At 46.0% G+C, this 18,936-nt stretch overlaps 2 protein-coding genes and 1 long non-coding RNA gene across 5 annotated transcripts in view; 2 read left to right on the forward strand and 1 right to left on the reverse strand.

Annotated features, from left to right (window-relative positions):
• On the forward strand, positions 78-12,371 carry PGK1 (phosphoglycerate kinase 1). Its single transcript, XM_021405670.1, has 11 exons — positions 78-236; positions 1,510-1,560; positions 2,624-2,779; positions 2,895-3,039; positions 5,878-5,981; positions 6,271-6,390; positions 8,360-8,474; positions 8,844-9,023; positions 9,681-9,858; positions 10,131-10,229; positions 11,884-12,371. The coding sequence occupies exons 1-11, from the start codon at positions 172-174 to the stop codon at positions 11,922-11,924; spliced, it is 1,254 nt and encodes a 417-aa protein (XP_021261345.1). The 5' UTR covers positions 78-171; the 3' UTR covers positions 11,925-12,371.
• LOC110402987 lies at positions 3,046-16,602 on the reverse strand. Of its 2 annotated transcripts, XR_002441431.1 has the most exons (4): positions 16,319-16,602; positions 13,942-14,045; positions 13,507-13,721; positions 3,046-3,762 (listed from the first exon to the last, which is right to left on the reverse strand). It is a non-coding gene; the product is annotated as an uncharacterized LOC110402987 (long non-coding RNA). The 2 variants fall into 2 exon arrangements; XR_002441432.1 differs by lacking the exon at positions 3,046-3,762 and having other exon boundaries at positions 13,403-13,721; positions 16,319-16,599.
• The window catches only part of AMOT (angiomotin), a 61,458-nt gene continuing 59,162 nt past the window's right edge, over positions 16,641-18,936 (forward strand). Inside the window, exon 1 of one of the 2 annotated variants that reach the window (XM_021405669.1) lies at positions 16,641-16,801. The gene's annotated coding sequence lies outside the window, so the exon portion shown is untranslated. The remainder of the gene's footprint in view (positions 16,802-18,936) is intronic. The other variant, XM_021405667.1, reaches the window with a different exon arrangement.

Genomic DNA, 18,936 nt, shown 5'->3' on the forward strand with positions numbered 1-18,936 from the left:
TGGCTGACGGGCGGACGGCTCGTCCAATAGGAGCACGTCGCGGGCCGCGTGGGCCCAATCAGCAGCGGGCGCGGACGAGGCGGGCGTCGTAGCGGCGGCGCGGTCGGGCGGCGCGGCAGAGCGCGGGCGGCGGCGGCAGGGAACGGACGGCGGCGGTGAGCGGCGGCAAACATGTCTCTCTCCAACAAGCTCACCCTGGACAAGGTGGACGTGAAGGGCAAGCGGGTCGTCATGAGGTGAGCAGCCGGGAGGCGGGGAGCTGCCCTCAGAGCCGGCCGCGCCCCGTGCGGGGACGGCGAGGCCCCGGCCGCGGTCCCACCGAGCGTACCCGCGTGCTCCTCAACGAGAGGCGCGTCGAGGATGTCGGGCGCTTCCTGCTCGCTCTCCGGCAGCCCTTGGTTTGCGGCTTGGGGCGCGCTGAAGCCTCGCGTGGGGGGTGCTGCCGAGCGGCGGCGCGCGGGGCCGGGGCCGTGCCCGAGGAGAGCCGCGGTGTATGTGCCGCGCCGCGCCGCGCATCGCTTCCCCGAGCAGCCCCGAGCGCTCTCGGTGCTGCTGGGATCGGTAGCTGTTCTTTTGTGCCCCCGCTTCAGACTAGTAGCACGGTAATGGCGCTTTTCCGTCCGCTTTGTAGAATTAGTCCACTGTACCGTGGGCTGCCAGATCAATTTCTTTCAGCTCATCTCCTCCAGCTTTGCTGGCGGTTTTTGTCCTTCCCATATGTCTCCGGTGCCGAGCAGGCTACAAGAAAATTCAAGGAAAAGTACTCAGTTGGGGTGTTTTTGATATCGATGTGGAATAACGAAGGATAAACTGTAACGTAGCGTTTGACTCGATCTGATACACCGTTACGGTCAGTTAGACGTTCCCTTCCTTCCCGGGAGAAAAAGATGGTGCTCTTTGCGGCCGTGCCTTGGCCACGCTTTCCCTGCGTGAGTCAGGGAGGAGAGAAGCTGCTCTGTGAATAATTTCTGCCCTGAGCTGTTACACAACCGGCTTCCTGCTGCTCACCACGTGGGCACAAGGTGCGCTAGCCAGAAATGGCCGGCGAGACTCCTCCCCTCCCATCCTTTCCTCTTGCACACACAGGGAAAGTTACCTCTGCAGCTAGGTAGGATCTTCCCGTGGGGATGTGGCAAGCTGTAGCGCTCGGCTCCAGAGAGGTTAGAACTGCAAAGAACGGAAGGCTCCCAGTCAGTGATCTGAGAGCATGGGTTTTAAAAGGAGAAGTGAGGGGAGCTCGTTCAGTCTCGGTTTTATTTTCTGCCTCAGCATCATCGCTGCTGTGATCATGAGAATTGGGTTGTATTGATGGTACGCAACCTGATGCTCGTTCTCCATTTGCACTGCCATTACGAGAAGAAGTGGCTAATGTACTGATTTTTGTAATGGAACTTTTGCACAAAGCAGCTAAAAATCTGACTAACCTTAATAATTTGCTTTTCTAGGCAGCCTCTTTACCTTCATGTTCCCTCCTTTGTAAAAGAAGTTTTTGTTTCCTGCTTTTTTTAGGGTTGACTTCAATGTTCCAATGAAGGATCACAAAATAACCAATAATCAAAGGTGAGACTCAATTTCCATCCCAGATGAAAGCCCCAAAGTCCATTTTCTGTCTCATTTTAACCCAGTACACGGTCACTGCTGGTGCTAGAGTATTAAAGGTGACTCAGATGGTTACTTTAAATGCTTCTACAGCTGCTTGCAAGCAACACTACAGTATTCTACAGTTCTCCTGTAGAGAACACATAAAAAATATCACTTAACTGTATGGGTTCTAACCTTTATTTCTTAAGTATGGTTGCAGCATTATGGCCATGATACAGTCATATGTCTGTTTGGCTCTCATTGCTGTACGTGATGGTAGTATCCAGAAGACTTTCTGCCCTCCTTACTCTGTTAACTTGCTGGTTCGCATCAGCATAGTTGTTCTAGAGCAGCATGCAAAGACACAGGGTTTAGAAGCAGGGATATACAATGTCTTCTTTGCTGTCCATCATTTGTAGGCAGATAACAGTTTTGTTCACCACTGGTCAGCATTCCCATCATTTCTCTTGTTGGTTCAATATCAGTGACTAGATCAGGAAGCCCAGTAATGTTCGTATGCTTCCTGACAACTTTCAGCTATGAGCAATCAGCAGAATTTGGATGACAAGGTACATTTTACTTCCATCTCCAACATATCATGGAAGATAACAGCAGAACATCTGAAAACACACTGGGGCAGGGAAATTATTTGATGTATGATGTATAATGACTGTGCTTCACGGAATTGTCACTTTCCCTGGGAAAGAAATAGGTTGGGTTAGCACCAGGGCAGCTGTGCTCTGTGGGACGTGGTAGTCTCCTGGATGTTCATCCTAGCAAGTGTAGGTTGCTGAGAAGCCCACTGTCCCTTTTAGGGATGAACTGGTGGCAATGCCCTGCTGTCTTCGGAAGTACACTGAACGGTGTGAACACCAGAGGTAGAATGGACTTGTTAAGTAATTGTTCTACCCAGCTCTTGTGTTCTGTTTGTTACCTTTTTGAAGAACAACTTTCAGGGCTCTTGTGTAAGTGATCGCTAAGTCTGCTTGCATGGTAAACTCTTCTCGAATCCTTTTTCATTTGTTTTTTTCTGCTTTTCCAGAATCAAGGCAGCTGTCCCTACCATCAAGCACTGCTTGGACCATGGAGCCAAATCAGTGGTTTTGATGAGTCACCTGGGCCGCCCAGATGGAGTTCCCATGCCTGACAAGTTCTCCTTGGCTCCAGTAGCTGTGGAGCTTAAAGCTCTCATGGGCAGGTGAAGTAGCACAGCAGTTTAGCATACATCAGTCCCTCCCTGTGATGGACCTGGATGCTTTCCTCAGAAAGAGAGAGTCACTGGTTGGATGACAGTGTATATCTTGACTTTGTAGGGAGGTCATATTCCTGAAGGATTGTGTTGGTCCTGAGGTGGAGAAGGCCTGTGCTAATCCTGCAAACGGCTCCATCATCCTGCTAGAGAACCTCCGATTTCACGTAGAAGAAGAAGGGAAGGGGAAGGATGCTTCAGGGAACAAGGTGAAACTTCAAGTCTAGGTTTTGTGCATGCCTGATTTGGTCTTAGTACCTTGCTTGCAGCAGATTGATGATGAACTAGCTGCTCATTCAAAATGCTGTTTATGAATTCACTCTCAGAAGGGAACCAGGGAGCTTTTGTTCAACAAGTCTGATGACCTGTACTATGCAGTGGAAAAGTTTTGAGTCAAATGCATTGAATATCCAAGATGAAACAGCTTAAGTGAAAGGCTGTAAATGGTTGCCAGGGGTGGTGTAGTCCATAAGAAGTGAAATAGGGCTGTCCAGGAAACTGTGGTTGTTGCTTATTAGACTTGATTTGAAGATGTCTGAAACAAAATTCTAGGTTTATTGGAGATTGTCATTCCCACAGCACCAGCCACAATGAACTTTTCAATTTTGTCTCTCTGGCTAATGTTTCAGTATGCTGATTAAATGTTCTGCAACACAGAGATTATCAAACCCTGTTATAAGCCTGTCTGCTCATATGGTAGCCATGAAGAACCAGGCTGCCTTGTACCTCTGACATTTTCTTGAAGGTCAGGAAGAATGTTTGCTCCAGACAGCTGCTTTTCTTAGCAATAGTGACCCTGGTGACTTTACACAGGTTTTGGCTCCTTTCATATTCAGTGCATGGAGGGGAATGCTGACACCGTGTGGTGCCCTTTAGAGGCTGACACAGGAATCCAGTAGCTTAGGAAAATAGCCCAGGGTAGCTTAGTAAGCCTGTGCAGATGGAAATAGGAAATCAGGCAAGTTTGAAGTTAACTACAGTCATGTGTAACTGAAAGCCACTGTGGTGGCAGGGAGAAGAATGGGACAAGAACTTAATTTGCTTTGAGAAACAGTCCCTTCATTTTGTGCAATATTATACATACAGAAGCATGCGTTGCAGCTGGGCAGTGCAGAAAGGTACTGCTGACAGATCAGTTTCTCATCTTAACAGAAGTAAAAGTCAGTGTTATGGAAACAGTCATGCAGTGCTGTCCTGTCCTGCCCAGAGGGGAGGAAAGGGATGACCAGACAAAACTCTGCAGATTATCAGCTGGTGCTTGGAAAATGTCTTATCAAATCAAGTGGTAGTGGTTCCTTCATTCAGAGCCTCTTGCGTTCTGCTTACAGATATTATTGGCTTTAACAGGAGCATTTCATCTCTTTGTGTACAGCCAGGCAATTTAGCAAGTGAAGGAACAATTGACAGCATTGTTCTAGAATCTGTGTAGTCCCGTTAGCTTGTCTTCTGCTTAGGCTGTGTGAATAAAAGGGCATGCAAAGCCACTCTGAACCCATCTGCCATGCACCTTCCTGCCACTGTCCCTGTAGTGTTATATCTGGGCACTTAGTGGAGGCAGCAAGAGAAGATGTTCACTTTGAATAGTGAGCTGATGAAGCAGAACGGCACTTCATGAGAACATGACTGCTAGTCCAGGTTGTTCTTTAACAGTGAGTGACTATGAACTGGGTCTGGAAAATCATTTATGTTCAAAGAGACCTGTGCTGTCCTTAAGGTGGGAAAGAAAAACTGAACTACTTGAACCATCCCATGAGGATTTGGTAGGATGCCTGGATGATGGCAGGCATCATTTCTCCGTAACAGAAATGTGTCTGTTCTTGCCCACTACGCGCTAAGCTCATCTCCAGTGCTCCTATGTTGTCTGCTGTCACTGTGGCCTGTTGTAGTGTGCAGGCTATTTAGAAGTTAATCCTCAGTGCAGATGCAAAATGAATCCTTCAGCTCACTGTTTTAGCCATAGTGCTTAGTGGTAGAGACTGCACTTTCTTTGTTCAGTAAATGGCTATGAGTGAGTTTTATCTCAGCATTGCCTTCTCTCACATAGCTTTTGTGTGTTACCTGTGTTCACCTCACATAAGTAGGAATCTGGAGAGAGAGCAAAAGGCTGCAGCTCGTGCCTGCTTTACTGATGCACTTGCAAATGGGAATGGTCCTCAGAGCTTTAATAGTAAGCTCTCAGAGTTTAATATGGAGTTAAAACCATTGAAACATCTCTGTTCCTACTGGACTGGTAAAGAGCATATGAAATAAAGACACCCACAGGATGAACAGTTGGGGGTGTTGGTCAACGCTCAGCTGAGCATGAGCCAGCAGTGTGCCCAGGTGGCCAAGAAGGCCAATAGCATCCTGGCTTTATCAGAAATAGTGTTGCCAGTAGGAGTAGGGAAGTCATTGTCCCTCTGTACTCAGCCCTGGTGAGGCCCCACCTCGAGTACTGTGTCCAGTTCTGGGCCCCTCGCTGCAAGAAAGACATCGAGGCCCTGGAGCGTGTTCAGAGGAGGGCGACGAAGCTGGTGAGGGGTCTGGAGCACAGGGCTTATGAGGAGTGGCTGAGGGGGCTGGGATTGTTCAGTCTGGAGAAGAGGAGGCTCAGAGGTGACCTTACCGCTCTCTATAACTCCTGAAGGGAGGTTGTAGTGAGATGGGGGTCAGCCTCTTCTGTCATGTAATAGTGACAGGACGAGGGGGAATGGCCTCAAGTTGCGCCAGGGGAGATTCAGGCTGACATTAGGAAACACTGCTTTTTGGAAAGAGTGGTCAGGTGCTGGCATGAGCTGCCCAGGGAGGTGATGGAGCCACCAACCCTGGAGGTGTTCAAGGAATGTTTAGACATTGTGCTGAGGGACATGGTTTAGTGAGAACTATTGGTGACAGGTGGATGGTTGGACTGGATGATCTTGTAGGTCTTTTCCAATCTTGGTGATTCTATGAATTTCTCCAGCTGGTCTATCTTTGCTTTGGGTTTAGAAGCCAACTGCTTGTAAATTGCTGAATGTCACTTTAGTTTTGTGTGAATAGCACAAACTTGTCATTCTTTCTCTTTTTAGATCAAAGCTGATGCTGCAAAAGTGGAGGCTTTCAGAGCCTCTCTTTCTAAACTGGGAGATGTTTATGTCAATGATGCTTTTGGAACTGCCCACCGTGCTCACAGGTATGTATCCATTTTCATTCCATTGGCAGAACTGCAGTATGATGCCTGCTGTGAAAACACACAGCTTTGTCCTCACTGAATTTCAAACTTTTGGGGCTATCCCATTATCGTTCTGCTGTATTTGTTCCTGAGCAATGTACTTAATGGAGGTAATTGTCTACAGTGTGTACAGTTTAAAGTTTCTCCCTGAGAGGAGGAGACAGCTGAGCCTCTTAAGACTTGAATTAACTTTTTTGGTTGCTAATGATGCAACATTTTTCCTTTCCTCACTCTTATGTTTATTCTACAGCTCCATGGTAGGTGTTCATCTTCCTCAGAAGGCTGCTGGCTTCCTGATGAAGAAAGAACTGGATTATTTTGCAAAGGCCCTTGAGAGTCCAGAGAGACCCTTCTTAGCAATTCTTGGAGGGTAAGACTCAAGAGCCTACCAGCTCCTTATTTTTCTTCAACACTTCTGTAACAAACGAAGAGTTCTTCTGGCTTTGTTCAAACAAGTGCTTTCTTTTGAACCGTACCTGCAGTCCAGATTTCTAGATAATTCCTGAAATCTCTGGATTATTTAGGGGCTATCTTACCATGTGTCCACCCTTGTGATGATACTGCCTGAGTCTGCTCATCACAGCTCATGATTGCTTACATCCCCTAAATAAGGGACAGTCCACAGCACTTTGCTGTACAGTTGACCCAGAAGAGCTGATACACATGACGGCCCTGAAACACTGTCAGTGACCTTTCCTCCATGGTTCAGAGTACAAGCATCCTGCAAGCTCAGCACTGTGTAAATTGACACGGTCTGTCATAGTGCAGTGGTGACCTACTGTAGGTGGCTGGGCCTCTGCTCTTAAGCAGCGGCTAGTGTACAAAGAGAACTGAAGGAGCAACACAAATGTCTGCATGTAGAAATAAGTGTTTCAGTTTGTCAGGTGAATTTAAATACTTTGAACAGTAGCACAAAGCTTGGACACCAAAGCATTTCCGCAATGATAGAAGTATGTGGCTTATTCCCACTCTTTGTACCCATACACATGCTTTTAAAGAAGTAGTACTCACCTCTCCCATAAAATTTTAAATGTTTCCATGATCTTGATTACAATGAGCAATGCTTTCTTTTTATTAGTATCTTTCCAAGATTCAGAGCTGCATGTGATTCAGCTATAGATTGGTTACTACTGATGTATAATAAAACTGAACCCAGAAGATGAACTATGGACAACTGTACTAATAAGTGAGGTGAAAATGAACTGTGTTGACAAACAACCATGTGCAGGGAAGTAATTTCAGCACTAGAACCAGGATTGTGCACAAAGGAAAGAAATAAAAATCTAAATCGCTTTCATTTATTTTGCCTATGGCTGCACAAGGAAAGATGCATCCTGCAGGTTTTTGCCTTGGGTCTGTACATCCCATCAGTCCTCTATCATACAGTTCCCACGGTGTGGCAGCATTAGCAACTTCACTGCTTAAACTGGGGCTGAAGGCTGATTGACACCAGGGCTCTCCACAGTTGCTAAGGTTAGGGTGGTAGAGGCAGTACCTATTCCTAATGATTAGGTCTGAAAGCATTTTATTTATGAAATCTCTGTCATTATCATTGTTTTAGAGATGAGGTAACTAAAGGAAGAAAAGGAAAGGGTTTTGTTTAATGTCATCAAGTAAGGCATAGCCAAACTGAGGCTGTAATGCAAGTCTTAGCCTAAGTTTTGCCTAGGGTAATTTCCTAAGGCCTTTATGAAGCTCTCTTTTAGGTAACAATATATGGCATTAAAGAGGAAGGATTTGTCTATTTACTGCTGCCTCTTGCCATTCCCGCAAAAAGTGACTGTGGTATTGTTATTCCATTATCATTCATATCTTGTGCTAAAAGCAGCCATCTGCTTTTGGGCAGGGCAGCTCGCCCTAGTAGTTTGAATCTGTGTTGTGAGTTTGGGTATGGGACCTGAACTGATTACAGGAGTTTGGTTTGTGATGGCTGGTACAGTGGATCTAGACTTGGACAGTAGTTGTGAATGGCAGTGCTCTGATCCCTGCTCTGCATTGCTGCATAGTCAAAAAGTGCCAACCTAGTTTTTTATTTAAATAAGAGAAAAATTGAGGGCTAAATAGCGTCCTTGTCAGATACTATTTAATGCTGGCTTACTGAGTAGCCAAATTCTCTTTCTGCCCACTCCCCATAACTTCTTTGTTGGATCATTCTCTCAGAATGACCTTGCAATATCTCAGTATTGCCATTACTGAATATCAGTGGAAAACTTCTGCTGCATACTCTTATGCAATAAGTCCTCGGTGAGGCTTTGTTCTTTCTTAATTAAAGATAGTGTAAGGTCTGCCTGAGAGTCTGGGGCAGTGACTACATTGTTCATTCTTTCCTTCTTTTCCAGAGCTAAAGTTCAGGATAAAATCCAGCTGATCAGTAACATGTTAGATAAGGTCAACGAGATGATCATTGGTGGTGGAATGGCATTCACCTTTCTCAAAGTGTTAAACAACATGCAGGTATGAAAAGAGAAATTCTGTGTCTGCAGCTTGTAAAGGATGTCCCTTATATATATTATATTATAAATAATATATATAAAATATTATATATATAGATATCATATATTGTATATGTGATATCATATATGTATATTTTTTCTGTTATTGAGAACTGGCTCCGTCAGTTCTCTGCAAGAGAGGAGGGAGCACCCAGAAATTGCTTGACAATCTGTTTGTAAAAATTGGCTTGCTGTGTGTGTCTTAGTGCTCTAATACAGCCGTCCAGAATTGCTGTCTGAACGGTATGGCTTGACTGCTGTTCATCTCATATATAATGACCAGTAGCTAAACAAATGCCTCTTTTATTTTTCCCACGTAATTTTTTTGTAGATTGGCAACTCTCTGTTTGATGAAGAGGGATCAAAAATTGTCAAGGACCTGATGGCCAAGGCAGAGAAGAACGGTGTGAAGATTACCTTGCCTGTTGACTTCATCACTGCAGACAAATTCGATGAGCATGCACAGACTGGGGAGGCCACAGTGGCTTCTGGCATTCCTGCTGGCTGGATGGTAGGTTTTAATAGGCAAGGGACTAGAAGAAGTAACAGGGAGCACTGGGGTGAGAAAGACACTTCTTACAGGAATTAAAAGAGTAACTGTGATCCTTTGCAAATGTTTCTGGAGGCAGTCTAACTGCACGGAATATTTTTGTTTCATACAGTGAAAACCCTGTGGCTTTTCCTGATAAAATTATAAGTTTAAAGTAGCTTTTGTGGGATTTGGATTAAAACAGCAAAATTCCTTTACAACTTTCAGATCTGATTGCAGTGTATGTCTCCTTTATTTGACTGGAATTTAATTGGAGTTGGCAAAAGTTTCTAAGCAAGACTTCATGCATCTGACATTGATTTTTAAAATGACTTATTTGTACTAGGAATACAAATACCGCACCAGACTCCACCCTACAGAAGCAGCTGCTGGCAAATCTCTATTCCTTAGTATTCAGTGCCTACAGAGAAACTCTTTCTTTGTGACTAGTCTGCTCTTTCTAACTAGCAGCAAATTCAAGAGCACAAAAACAATGCCATCAGGTCCTCCAAGGGCCTCATTTACTTCAATGTCACATGAAAGGAGGGGAAAAAAGCATTTGAGGATCTCACCAATAAGGGATTGGTGATTTGAGATGAGGGTTGCCAGAAAGCTTATCTCTGAATTCTCTTGTCATAGGGTTTGGACTGTGGCCCTGAAAGTGTTAAGAAGTTCGTTGAAGTTGTGGGAAGGGCCAAACAAATAGTGTGGAATGGTCCAGTTGGAGTCTTTGAATGGGACAAGTTCTCCAAAGGAACCAAAGCCTTGATGGACAAAGTGGTGGAAGTAACTGGAAAGGGCTGCATCACCATTATTGGTAAGTAGTTACACGTGTTTGTTCTTGTCTTTCTAAATGCAGCAAGAAAGTTTGCCTGCTAAACACATTAAAAATAGCTGTCAAATCGTTCTTCTTTAATAATGTTTTCAACTCTCCCTCAGCTTGCAGACATGACTTTAAAAACTGCTGTATGAACTAATGCTGAGGATTTGGGAGCGTCAGCAGCCTGTAGCAAGGCTGTGTCCCTTAAGCTGAAGAAATCTGAATTTCTTCCCTTGCTGATTTTTATTTTTTTTTCCCTTGTTCTGCAGGTGGTGGAGATACAGCTACATGCTGTGCAAAGTGGAACACTGAAGATAAAGTTAGCCATGTCAGCACTGGAGGTGGTGCCAGCCTGGAACTGCTAGAGGGTAACTGTTCTTTTGTTTTGACTTGCTTGAGCAAATTAACTAGTTCTGGGTGCTCTGCCTTGTGTTGATATTCAGGAAAGCACAACAAGAGAATAACTGTCTTCTCTGTTTCAACAAATGGCGTTGCACGTGAGATCTCATAGCTCTTTTTGGTCCCCCTGGAGGAAGAGGAAAGAAAATGGAGCATTCCTGCAAAGAGCATAGCCTGCCACTCCCACAGCAATAAAAGCTGGAATAGAAAGTAATACAGCTTTGAGAGCAGGCTCTTTGTTCATTGATGATTCCCAGAGACATGCTAACCAGACTGTTTACAATGCCCAGTTGGAGTTAGGGATCAGAATAATTTCAAATTCTGGTTAGAAACTTCCTTTTGAGAGCACTGTTGGAAATCCCCTGGTTTGGGGAGCCCTCTAGTGATCACTTAACAAACCTGCACAAGAGTACTCAGAATTCAAAATGGTGAGAATTTACAGAGCTCTTCTAATGAGTTACATTGTTCTCTAAATGAGTTTTCATTTCCTCTGGTAATTATCTGTTTCCCAATACATGTAAAGTATCTAATACTGTCAGCTTCTCTGTAGAAGAGAAACTGCAATAAACTGCATTGCAGCTGTTGGTTTCCAGCAGTTGTATGTGAGACAGAGCTTTTGTTTCTGTTGCCTAGGGAGTGGTGGTAAAGGGAAAGAATGCAGATGGCTAGAAGGAAGCACTGTGCAACTGATTTATTCAAAAGGACAAAATTGTCTAAGTTTTGGCCCAAAATGTGGGTTTGTGTGTGATCTTTTAAATGTAACGGAAGTCTAGCTAATTAGAGAAGCTTCTGAAGATTTAAGAAAAAAAAAAGCTACTAAAACAACTAGTGAGCTGTGAACAGTGTTAAAATTCAGTACTGTTGTACAGCTTGAGCATTGAAAGGTAGGTTTCTTTCTGTGGGGGAGGGGTAAGAAAACTGTGTTTTTCATTATCCAAGAAGGGCAACAAAAATCTAAGAAGATGCTTTAAAAAACATTGCACTTCAGTAATTTGGGGACTCATACCCAAAGATGAGTGTGTTCCTTACTCTCTCCCATTGCAATGAGATATCTAACTATCTGGACGTGGATGCTTTAGTCCCAGTAGGAGACTCAAGTCTTGCGGAAGGTCTCGTTTATTTTTCTTAATTCATTCTTTAAAATTTCCACCACACACTCCAAAATCCTACTTACATGCCACTAGGGATTAAAGAAAGTGCAGCAGCTCCCTAGGTCCTATCAAAAATCTGTTTACCATCAAGCTTAATGGAAGAATATCTTTAGGTGTTTGGATCTGACCCTAGCAGGAACTTGGATAGAAACATACTGTTATCATTAATTGAACATTGATGATTGTGGGCTGTTAAGAATCTGTCTGCAGCTGTGCTCTGGATACTCACTACAGCCCTAAAACGTATTTACTGTGTGGAACAGTTTAAATGTAACCCATATGTCATGATAGCCACAAACATCAGCAGGAGCGCGTGTAGAAACATCTCTGACCAATAGTTTGAGGTGGTTTTTTGAGGGTTGGTTTGTTTTCTTTTTTAAGTATGTGTAAACGTTGCAGTTGTAAGCATAAAGCCAAGTACTTTGAGGGCTCTTTTTCTTAACTTCATTGGAATTTTTTTAACTACTAACAGGTAAGGTTCTTCCTGGCGTGGATGCCTTGAGCAATGTGTAGAGAACAGCGTTATCACCCCCGTTCCTGTTACTGTGCACAGCCCCTGAGATTCAGCACTTCAACACTTCTATGCTTCTGTATTTCAACTCTGCGATAGGCTGATCACAGAATGTAAACCGAAACTGGACAGGATTGGAGAAGACAGCAGAGATATCTTATGGCTGCAGTCTACATGATCTGGATTTGTTCACTCTTATCCCACTTGAATTAACGTAGTGCGTTTAAACTGTTGTTGTGGATTTAGAGTGTATATATTTATATTTTGCCTTTTCAAAGAGATTAATCCCTCTTAGACATGTCTGTTTCTCAGAAAGGAGTGCACTGTGTAGCTTCTTCAATGTTCCTAGCAGGCATTTCCGTCACTTGACACGGTTCAGAAACAAAAGGGGACTCCAATTTTTTGGAGGCTGATTGTAATAGCTGCTGAATAAACATATTTAAAGTGCTGATAGCTGGTATGTGGTCCTTCTTTCAGATTTTACGTTAAAAATACCTTTATTCTAGCAATAGGAGTCAGATCTATCTTTCTTGCACTAAATATAATGTTTGTAAACATTTTATTTTTTACCCCGCGGATCTGTAAGCATCCACTCATCATCAGTGTGAACTTTGTGGGTGAGGAAGTTAAGTGCTGTTACATCAAAACTTTCGTGTCATTAAGTAACAGAGAAGATGGCATTTTAAATATCAGGGATAGTTAAAAAAAAAAAAAAAAAGGGAAAATCTTAAAATCTGGTTCTCACAGAATTTGCTGCATCATAGACAGCTAATGTCTCTAACCTAAGTATTCTGGAACCTTTGGAGACAGGCAGGTAAGAACTCAACATTTTTACCTTCCACCTTACATGTGCAAACAGAACTGCAATACTCTTTTGTTGAGTATGTGATCCTAAAAGTGCTAGAACAAGCACAGCAAAACACAGTTTGGATAATCAGGCTTGTGTTTGCAGATTAGGCACATTGCAGAACTACAGGTATTGTCAGTGGAATACCACCAATGTAGTGCAAATGTATGAAGTTGGGATTCTGATCTCGGCTGTTGTGGGCTGGCTCCTGTGCTTGCTGCAGGACACAAATGTGAGCACAAGGCGACTCTGAATGAAACCCAGTGGTATACCAAAATCAGATTGGCTGTAAATCGCCCAAAAGTGTGTTTTGGATTCAGTCAGCAGTCACACAAAGCTTTACTCAGAAGAACTACAAGAATGCAGTGCTTCAGATGAGCTGCCTGTGTATCTTCCTGCTGGATCAGAGAGAAATGTGTAAAGCAGTGATTGCCTGCTCCTACACCCGGTGACTTCCCAGCATTAGTATTGGGGTGCCATTGTGGGTGTTATGCGTGGCCTGAGCTGAATAAAGCAGCCAGGATGAAGCGTGGAGAGAATCTCTGAGGTAAGCAGTAAGCTGCAATACAAAGTATGCTTTTAAGTCAACATATGTATGTATACATTATGACCAAGACAAAATGGAGGTAAGCGTTATGAACAGACATGGTCTATTTGCCAAATGTTACTTGGTCACAGCAGGATGCAAATTAAAACCCAATAAAGCTTACAAAGATACATATGAAAATTATACTTACTGCATTTTAAACCTAAAAGCGACACTTGCAGAGCAACTAGAAATAATGTAAATGATGCAGCACTGTGAGTTTTCTTGTCCGCCTGCCCTCCCTCCCTCCTCCTTCGTAAGTCTCCCAAGCATTGTCTGATTACGCATGAATGATGCAGATTTTTGCTAGGATTGCTTTCTAGCTGCTGCTCATGTTTTCCAGGCAGGGGTGCAGACCTCCGACAGCTGCAGTAACGAGGCAAAGAAAAGAGTGAGCTTGTCAGCCACAAAAAGACTATGGATTTTGGAAATCCAGTACTACAATAACAAACATTCCACCATGTTTTATAGCAGACCGTTCTTGTCTGGCTCTGGCAGACAAGGCCTTGTGACAGCATGGCCCATTTTAGTGTCACTCTTAGATCCCTGTGTTACTGGATTCCCATGGAGCAAAAACAAGACTTACCCTCCATAGCTCCTTTGGTGTTTACAGCAAAAGGTCGGTGTGTGTGGCCGCTACCTCCTCTTTTTTCCTCCTCCTCTTCATCAAAAGCAACAAAACAAAGCCATCTGTTATCAGATATGGCAAGGAGTTGTAATGCTCCATGCACACAGATGTCTGCACTTAAAAATATTTTTGCACCTGACTTCGGATGCTTGCTACTCATCTTAGAATATTTTGTTTGCTTCCATATGTCTTATTCTAACTATTGCAGCTCTCAGAACAAACAAACCTTATACAGCAAAACTAGACAGATGCTTAGTTTTTCAGATGTTAAAGGGGATGAAATGCCCTTGCACGAGACCATAGGAGCTGTATACTTGATGACGAGCAGCTGAATAACAACAGTTTCCAGATATTTAACCTTTGCCTATAACTTTTTTGTTTTGGTAACTAACTGTTGCAGTGCTAAAATATTTCTGAGGTATCCAGAAGGGCTTCCATCACTGTTTTTCATCCTCTTGAATCACACTGTTCTCTCTAGATTATTTTTGTGTGTGTACCTGGCTCATATCAGGAATAGTGTAGTCAGCAGAAGCAGGGAGGTGATTGTCGTCCTGTACTCAGCCCTTGAGTAATGTGTTCAGTTTTGGGCCCTACGCTACAAGAGAGGCCTCAAACCATGTCCAGAGAAGGACAACAAAGCTGTGAAGAGTCTGGCGCACAAGTCTTATGGGGACTGGTTGAGGGAACGGGGATTGTTCAGTCTGGAGAAGAGAAGGCTCAGGGGAGACCTTATAGCTCTCTAGAACGACCCAAAAGGAGGCTGTGGTGAGGTGAAGGTTGGCCTCTTCTCCCAGGTAATAGCAATAGGACAAGAGGGAATGGCTTTAAATTGTATCAGAGGAGGTTCGGGTTGGATATTAGGATAAAAAATTTCCCAGAAAGAGCAGTAATGCACTGGAACAGGCTGCCCGGGAGGTGGTTGAGTCACTGTCCCTGGAGGTGTTCAAGAAATGTATAGATGTGGTACTGAGGGACATGGTTAGTGGGCAATATTAGTGGTAGGCAGATGGTTGGACTGGATGATCTTAGAGGTCTTTTCCAAACTTCTATGATCTGAGATAATTTTTTTAGATATGCATCTCCAACAGTTCTGCTTTTAGGTGTTCATTGCTTTTGAGAATGGTTTTGGGGCAACGCTGCTGAGTAGAAACATGGAAAAGAGGTTATAAGATAAAGCGGTTGCAAAAAGCTTGCAATGTGATAAAGGTAGCAGATTCAGCATATAAATTGACTGATAATAAACCAGGTGAAATAAAAAATGTGAAGAACTCATGTCTGAGATCATAAAAATGTCAAGGTGAAAGACTAAATTTGCAGTCAAGAAGTAAAATAATAATAAGCAAAAATATGTGCTTTCTTACTGGTGTCTCTTTGTATCATTTAAAATCTACTGTAAATAGCAGGAGGTAGAGAAAGTGTTTCTGTGTAGAAAAAGTGTAACTGATAGCATTTGTAAAAGTAGCCAGTAATGAAACCTGGGGTCACAGGTAGCGCTGGTGACTCGAGGCCACAGCAGGGGACATCAGCCTTCATTTGGCAGAGTGGGGCAGAAGCTCTGTAATGCCCAGAGGCCTGGCTGGCCAGAAGGCAGCTGTGGCAAAGGTACCCTTTTAACCACACAAACATCAAAACTTGTGTCTTTCCAATGAGGATAAGAAGCTGGGAGAAGTGGCTGACACACCAGAAGGGTGTGCTGCCTTTCAGCAAGACCTGGACTGGAGAGTTGGGCACAGAAGAACAAGAGCAAGTGCAGAGTCCTACACCTGGGGAGGAATAACTGCATGCATCCATACAGGTTAGGGGCTGACCTGCTGCAGAGGAGCTCTGCAGAGAAGGACCTGAGTGTCCTGGCATACAACAAGTTGGCCACAAGCCAGCAGCGTGTCCTGGGATGCATTAAAAAGAGCGTGGCCAGCAGGTCAAGGGAGGTGATCCCCCCCTCCTGCTCTGCTGAGGCTGGAGTACTGTGTCCAGTTCTTGGCTCCCCAGTTCAAGAGAAACAGGGAAGTTCTATAGAGAGTCCAGAGAATGGCCACAAAGATGATGAGGGGCCTGGAGCATCTCCTGTATGAGGAAAGGCTGAGAGACCTGGGGCTGTTCAGCCTGGAGGAAAGAAGGCTGAGAGGAGATCTCAGCACTGTTTATAAAGATCTAAAGTGTGGGAGTCAAGTCGATGGGAGCGGACTCCAGTGTGACCTGCTGTAGGGAACCTACTCTAGCAAGGGGTTGGACTCGATGGTGCCCAGAGATCCCTTCCGACCCCTGCAGTTCTGTGATTCTGTGAGGGGCCTCCAGTGGGCAGCAGCCATTTTGTGAGCCCAGCCACCCCACTCACCTGGAGTTAAGGGTGAGCCCTGGGTCCTTTTGTTCTCCCTGTGCGCTCTCCTTGGCGTACCTCACAGCGTCATCTGCAGTAAAGACGGCCCACTCGGCGTTCTGAGAAGGACTTCTGAGCTTTTAGCCCCACGAGGAGCCGCTACCGCGGGGTCCCACGCGGACCCGCTGTCCCTCCGCTCTCCGAGACTCCGCCGCCCGACGGAGCCCAGCAAGCAGCGCCGTCCCGGCCGGGAGCCCGCAGACCGGGGCGCTGAGGCGGGGCGGACGGACTACGCCTCCCGGCAGCCCCTGCAGGGCCCGGCCCAGCGGGGGATGCCGGGCGCCGCCGCCGCAGCCGCCTGGTGAAAGTTAACCACCCAACCTGGGGAAGGCGCCTCCCAGCGCCGCGCGGCGCCTCCCGTTGCCATGCCGGCTTTGTCACCTCGGCGGGGAAAGCGGCAGGATGGATGAGCGGGCGGCCGCCGGGGCAGGCGCCCGCCGGGTAAGGAGCGGGAAGGGAGGGAGCGAGGGGAGGCGCGGGCCGCTGCGGTGAGGCCGGTTCCCCGCGCCTCGGAAGGGCCCGCGGCCGCCCTGCCCGCCGGGATGCCGGGCTCGGGCAGGTGCAGGGGAGCGGCGCGGGGCTCCGCCGGCGGAGAGGCCGCTGCGGGGGAAAGGGGCGCGCGGCGCCGGCTCCCGCCTCACGGCCGCGGCCCTCCCTCAGGGGCTGCCCGCCGCCCCGCGCCCGGCCTGAGGGCACGGTGGCCGCCCTGCCCCACCTCGGGCCCCGCAGGCTGCCGCGGCTCTCCGCTGCCCTCCGGGAGGGAGTCAGAGCCCGGACTCGGCCCGAGGTCCCCGGTAGTTCTGAGAAAGCCTCCTGGGAAAGCTTCGAGGAGAGGAGAAGGCTATGAGGGTTTTCCGTGAGTATCTGCTCTGGGTACAGAGGGATGTGTGTGAAGCAGAGAGTAGAGCTGTCCTGGCCCTTCTCCAGGTCCGTTTTCGTGTCCATGAGGACAGGGGACACTGCTCCCTGCAGTCCCACGAAGGAGCCCCGTGGCCCCGGTCCCTGCCTGGCCCACTGCCCCCATTCCTTCTGCCCCACAGCACCTGCTGATGCGCCTCTGCCAGAACCCCAAATTGAGCAGAAAGGACTCCAAACCCTCCTGCTGTGGTCTCTGAGAGAAGAAAATATCAGTATGTGGATGATGAGCCCAGAAGTGTTGGGAGCTGTGCGTCTGCATCCCTGCCCCTCTGAGAGCGGGGCCCAGCAGCCCCCCTGAGGTCCAGGTTCAGCCATCCTTGCACTGCCTCAGGTAGAAAGATTGGGCCTTTATAGATGGGCTGATTCAGGTAGGCCTATAAATATCCACAGTGAGACTTGCCATATGGTGGGAGTGAAGCCACCAGTCCCATCTGTCCCAATTCCAGGATATCTTTTTGAGAGAGCGGAAGGCTGAATCTGTAGTCGTGCAGGAATCTGGCTGCTGTTGCTTTTGCTGATGCTATGATAGCTAAAACCCAACAGAACCACCAGTATGTGATAAGATACCTGGTGTTTCTGTGGCACAGGTGCCTGGGGGGCTGTTCTCACGTCTCAGAACATCTGGTCCCAGGCTCTGGCCCTTGGCACCTTTGCCTGGAGTCCTCTACCATGAGGAGTATAAAGAAGATGCCCATTTGATTTTCAGGTTGAAAGTTTCTGTGTCACCTCTAATAAATGAGCCTCGGGTCACCCCTAATGTAACAGAAAATAGAAAATTCCATTTTAATTCAGTCCTCATTCTTATTCCACGTTTTAATAATAGTTTTTCGTTAAGCATCTAATCCTGTCCCAGCACCTCTAATCAGTGAGGCCCAAGGTGCTTTACAAAAGAGGTAAAAAAAAAAAAAATGTATCCACTCTAATTATCCTCATTAAAGCTGATATCTTTTGGCTTTGGGCAGCTTCTGCAGATAATATAGGTCATAAATAATTAAGAGTACAATCTAATTAAAAGAAATCCCAGTTGTAAACCAAAGGGCCACACTGAAGAAGCCAGTCTTCAAAGGCATGGCCTTGTAACCTAACCTCCCTGCTCAGAGCAGCATCCCATTAGCCTGCAGCTCTTTGCCCTCCTGACCTGTGTGCCCCAGCAGCAGGTACTGCCAGGTGCCTGAGCAGGACTGCAGAGAGGGTGAGAGTCAGGATGTCTGTTACAAAAAGCATTCTGGTTTGAATAAAGGTCTGGTGTTTAGAGAGCTACCAAAACCCGCAGTCTGAACTGAGCAAAGTTAGAGTTGGAACTAATGTAGTTTTTTAGCGAAAGAGAAATTATTACTGGAAATTAGAAACACCGCTCAAACTGGAGTCCAAAAGATAGTTAAAGAAAGTTGTGTCGTGGGTCAAGTTTGTACGTTACCTAAATAGGATTCTGACCCCCAAACTCACTCTGAGCACTATCTTCATCAAAGCTGGATATGAACTTTCATGCTGGGAGTTTAGGCTCTAGGTTGCTCATGCTAAACTGGATCTCTGTATTTTACCTGCATGCTTCCTCTGGAAGCTGACTGTCTCAGGACTGCTGTTTATCTGTATAATTCAACAGTAGGTCTACGTGGTTGAAATCCCTGTTCTCATTCCAAATACCTGCTGCCACATAT

The sequence above is a fragment of the Numida meleagris genome, chromosome 8, assembly GCF_002078875.1.
Source record: "Numida meleagris isolate 19003 breed g44 Domestic line chromosome 8, NumMel1.0, whole genome shotgun sequence".
Classification (NCBI taxonomy): domain Eukaryota; kingdom Metazoa; phylum Chordata; class Aves; order Galliformes; family Numididae; genus Numida; species Numida meleagris.